The 1,770-nt window shown below is 37.8% G+C and overlaps 1 protein-coding gene across 1 annotated transcript; it reads right to left on the bottom strand.

Moving 5' to 3' along the window:
• Positions 1–665: 665 nt before the first annotated feature.
• Positions 666–1,342, bottom strand: LOC21396016 (ethylene-responsive transcription factor ERF096). Its single transcript, XM_010095123.2, has one exon. The coding sequence runs from the start codon at positions 1,243–1,245 to the stop codon at positions 808–810; it is 438 nt and encodes a 145-aa protein (XP_010093425.1). The 5' UTR covers positions 1,246–1,342; the 3' UTR covers positions 666–807.
• Positions 1,343–1,770: the final 428 nt, after the last annotated feature.

Below are 1,770 nucleotides of genomic sequence, written 5' to 3'. Positions count from 1 at the left end.
AACAAACAAAAAAACAGAGATTTACAGTCTAGATTTAAGGAATTGCAGTCTTTCGCGTCTGAATTGGTGTTTGATCCCATTTTGATTAAAGAAAAAAAAATATTATATTGTTCGCAAACTTTGTTAGTTAATGCATGTTATAGAAAAACCTGTAAGTAGAAAGAATTGGCGGCTGAATAGATCCTCTAGTGCTAGTTTAAGGGTAACTATCTAATTCGCCTATACTTTAATAGTAGCTTTTGATAAGTCAACTTCCAACTTATACAACAACAAAAAAAAAAGGCACACACACACACACACTTCCAACTTATCCAAAAGACACGGTTCGGAGGTTCAGACAATTTAACAAGAAGTGAAGTTCTAATATTGATTCTCTATTCAAAATATTGTAACAAATTAATTTATTTTAAAAAAAAAAAAAAAGAAGAAGAAAAACCTTCAACGAAAACCCAATTTCATTTCTTCTATATTTTTACACTGTGATTACAATATGTATACATATCAGAGTACTTGGGACATCAAAGCCCAACATAATATAATTGGAGTCACTCACAATTATAATGCACCCACTACATTTTGCGGGCATATGCTTTATTTTCTATAACAATAAAAAAAAAAAAAAAGGCAAACAAATAAGCCAAAAAAAATTCAAATTGCGTAGTGATCATTATCAGAACCTTTGTCACTAAGGGAAAAAAAAAAAGGATGAAGAATCACAATCTCTTTATTATATTGAGAGTAAGTGAGGAAAAATGCCAAAAAAAAAAATTAATCTTGGGAAATCAAATAATATTTCCCAATTAAACTTCAACCTTTTTTGTTATTCTTGATCTCTTCATACTCAAGAAGTTCCTCCAAAACCTTATCATCCAAATACTCCAACTCAATAACTTGTTTCCCGTGCTGACTACTACCACTGCTCTCCCCGGAGCCTCGCATTGAGGTAGAAGATGATGAAGAAGAAGCAGCTGATATAGAAGACGATGAAAATGACGACGAAGAAGAATACCTCGAGCCCGCGGTCAACGGGTATTCCTCGGGGAAATTGAGAATGGCGAGCGGGCCTCTCATGGCGTAGGCGGCACGGTCGTAGGCACGGGCGGCCTCGTCGGCCGTGCCAAACGTGCCGAGCCACACTCGTGCCCCGTGTCGTGTCGAGTCCCGAATCTCCGCCGCGTATTTTCCCCATGGCCTCCTCCTCACTCCCCGGTACCTAACGCCTCCGGAGTCCTTATCTTGATCCATATAATCTTTCTAATTTCTTTTATTTTTTTATTTTTTTTTTTATAATGTTGGGAATTTTGTTAAATTTGCATGGCTTGATTGTACAACGAAACAATATGGGATGATTGGGTTGATTTTATACGAGCGGAAATTTCCAAAAACAAGTCACTGTGTGTTAGGCCCAATAGGAAGACGAAAGGGGAGGTGGGGTCCAGAAAACCCACGCGTCGAAATTCATGGCCATGATTCATTGTTGTCACGTGTTCAACAGGAAATACCAATACTACTTCGAGAACAACAATGGCAAAGTTTGAGTCCAATGAATCTGGATGGTCAAGCCGGTGGCTATGGAGTTCATGAAGACCCCCACCCCCCTTTCGGTATTCTCTCGTCACTTTTTGGTTTTATTCACACAGATTTTAGATTCTAGCCCCACATAGAAAAAATAAAAGAATAAAGAATAAATAAAAGAAGTCTTAAATTTCGGAAAAAGACAAGATTTCGTTAAGAATCCACCATTGTCCCAGACTAGGACTAGGACCCTGG

The sequence above is a fragment of the Morus notabilis genome, unplaced genomic scaffold (assembly GCF_000414095.1).
Source record: "Morus notabilis unplaced genomic scaffold, ASM41409v2 Scaffold147, whole genome shotgun sequence".
Lineage (NCBI taxonomy): Eukaryota > Viridiplantae > Streptophyta > Magnoliopsida > Rosales > Moraceae > Morus > Morus notabilis.
The sequence above is the reverse complement of the archived record's forward strand: the minus strand, read 5'-3'. Positions and strand labels throughout refer to the sequence as shown.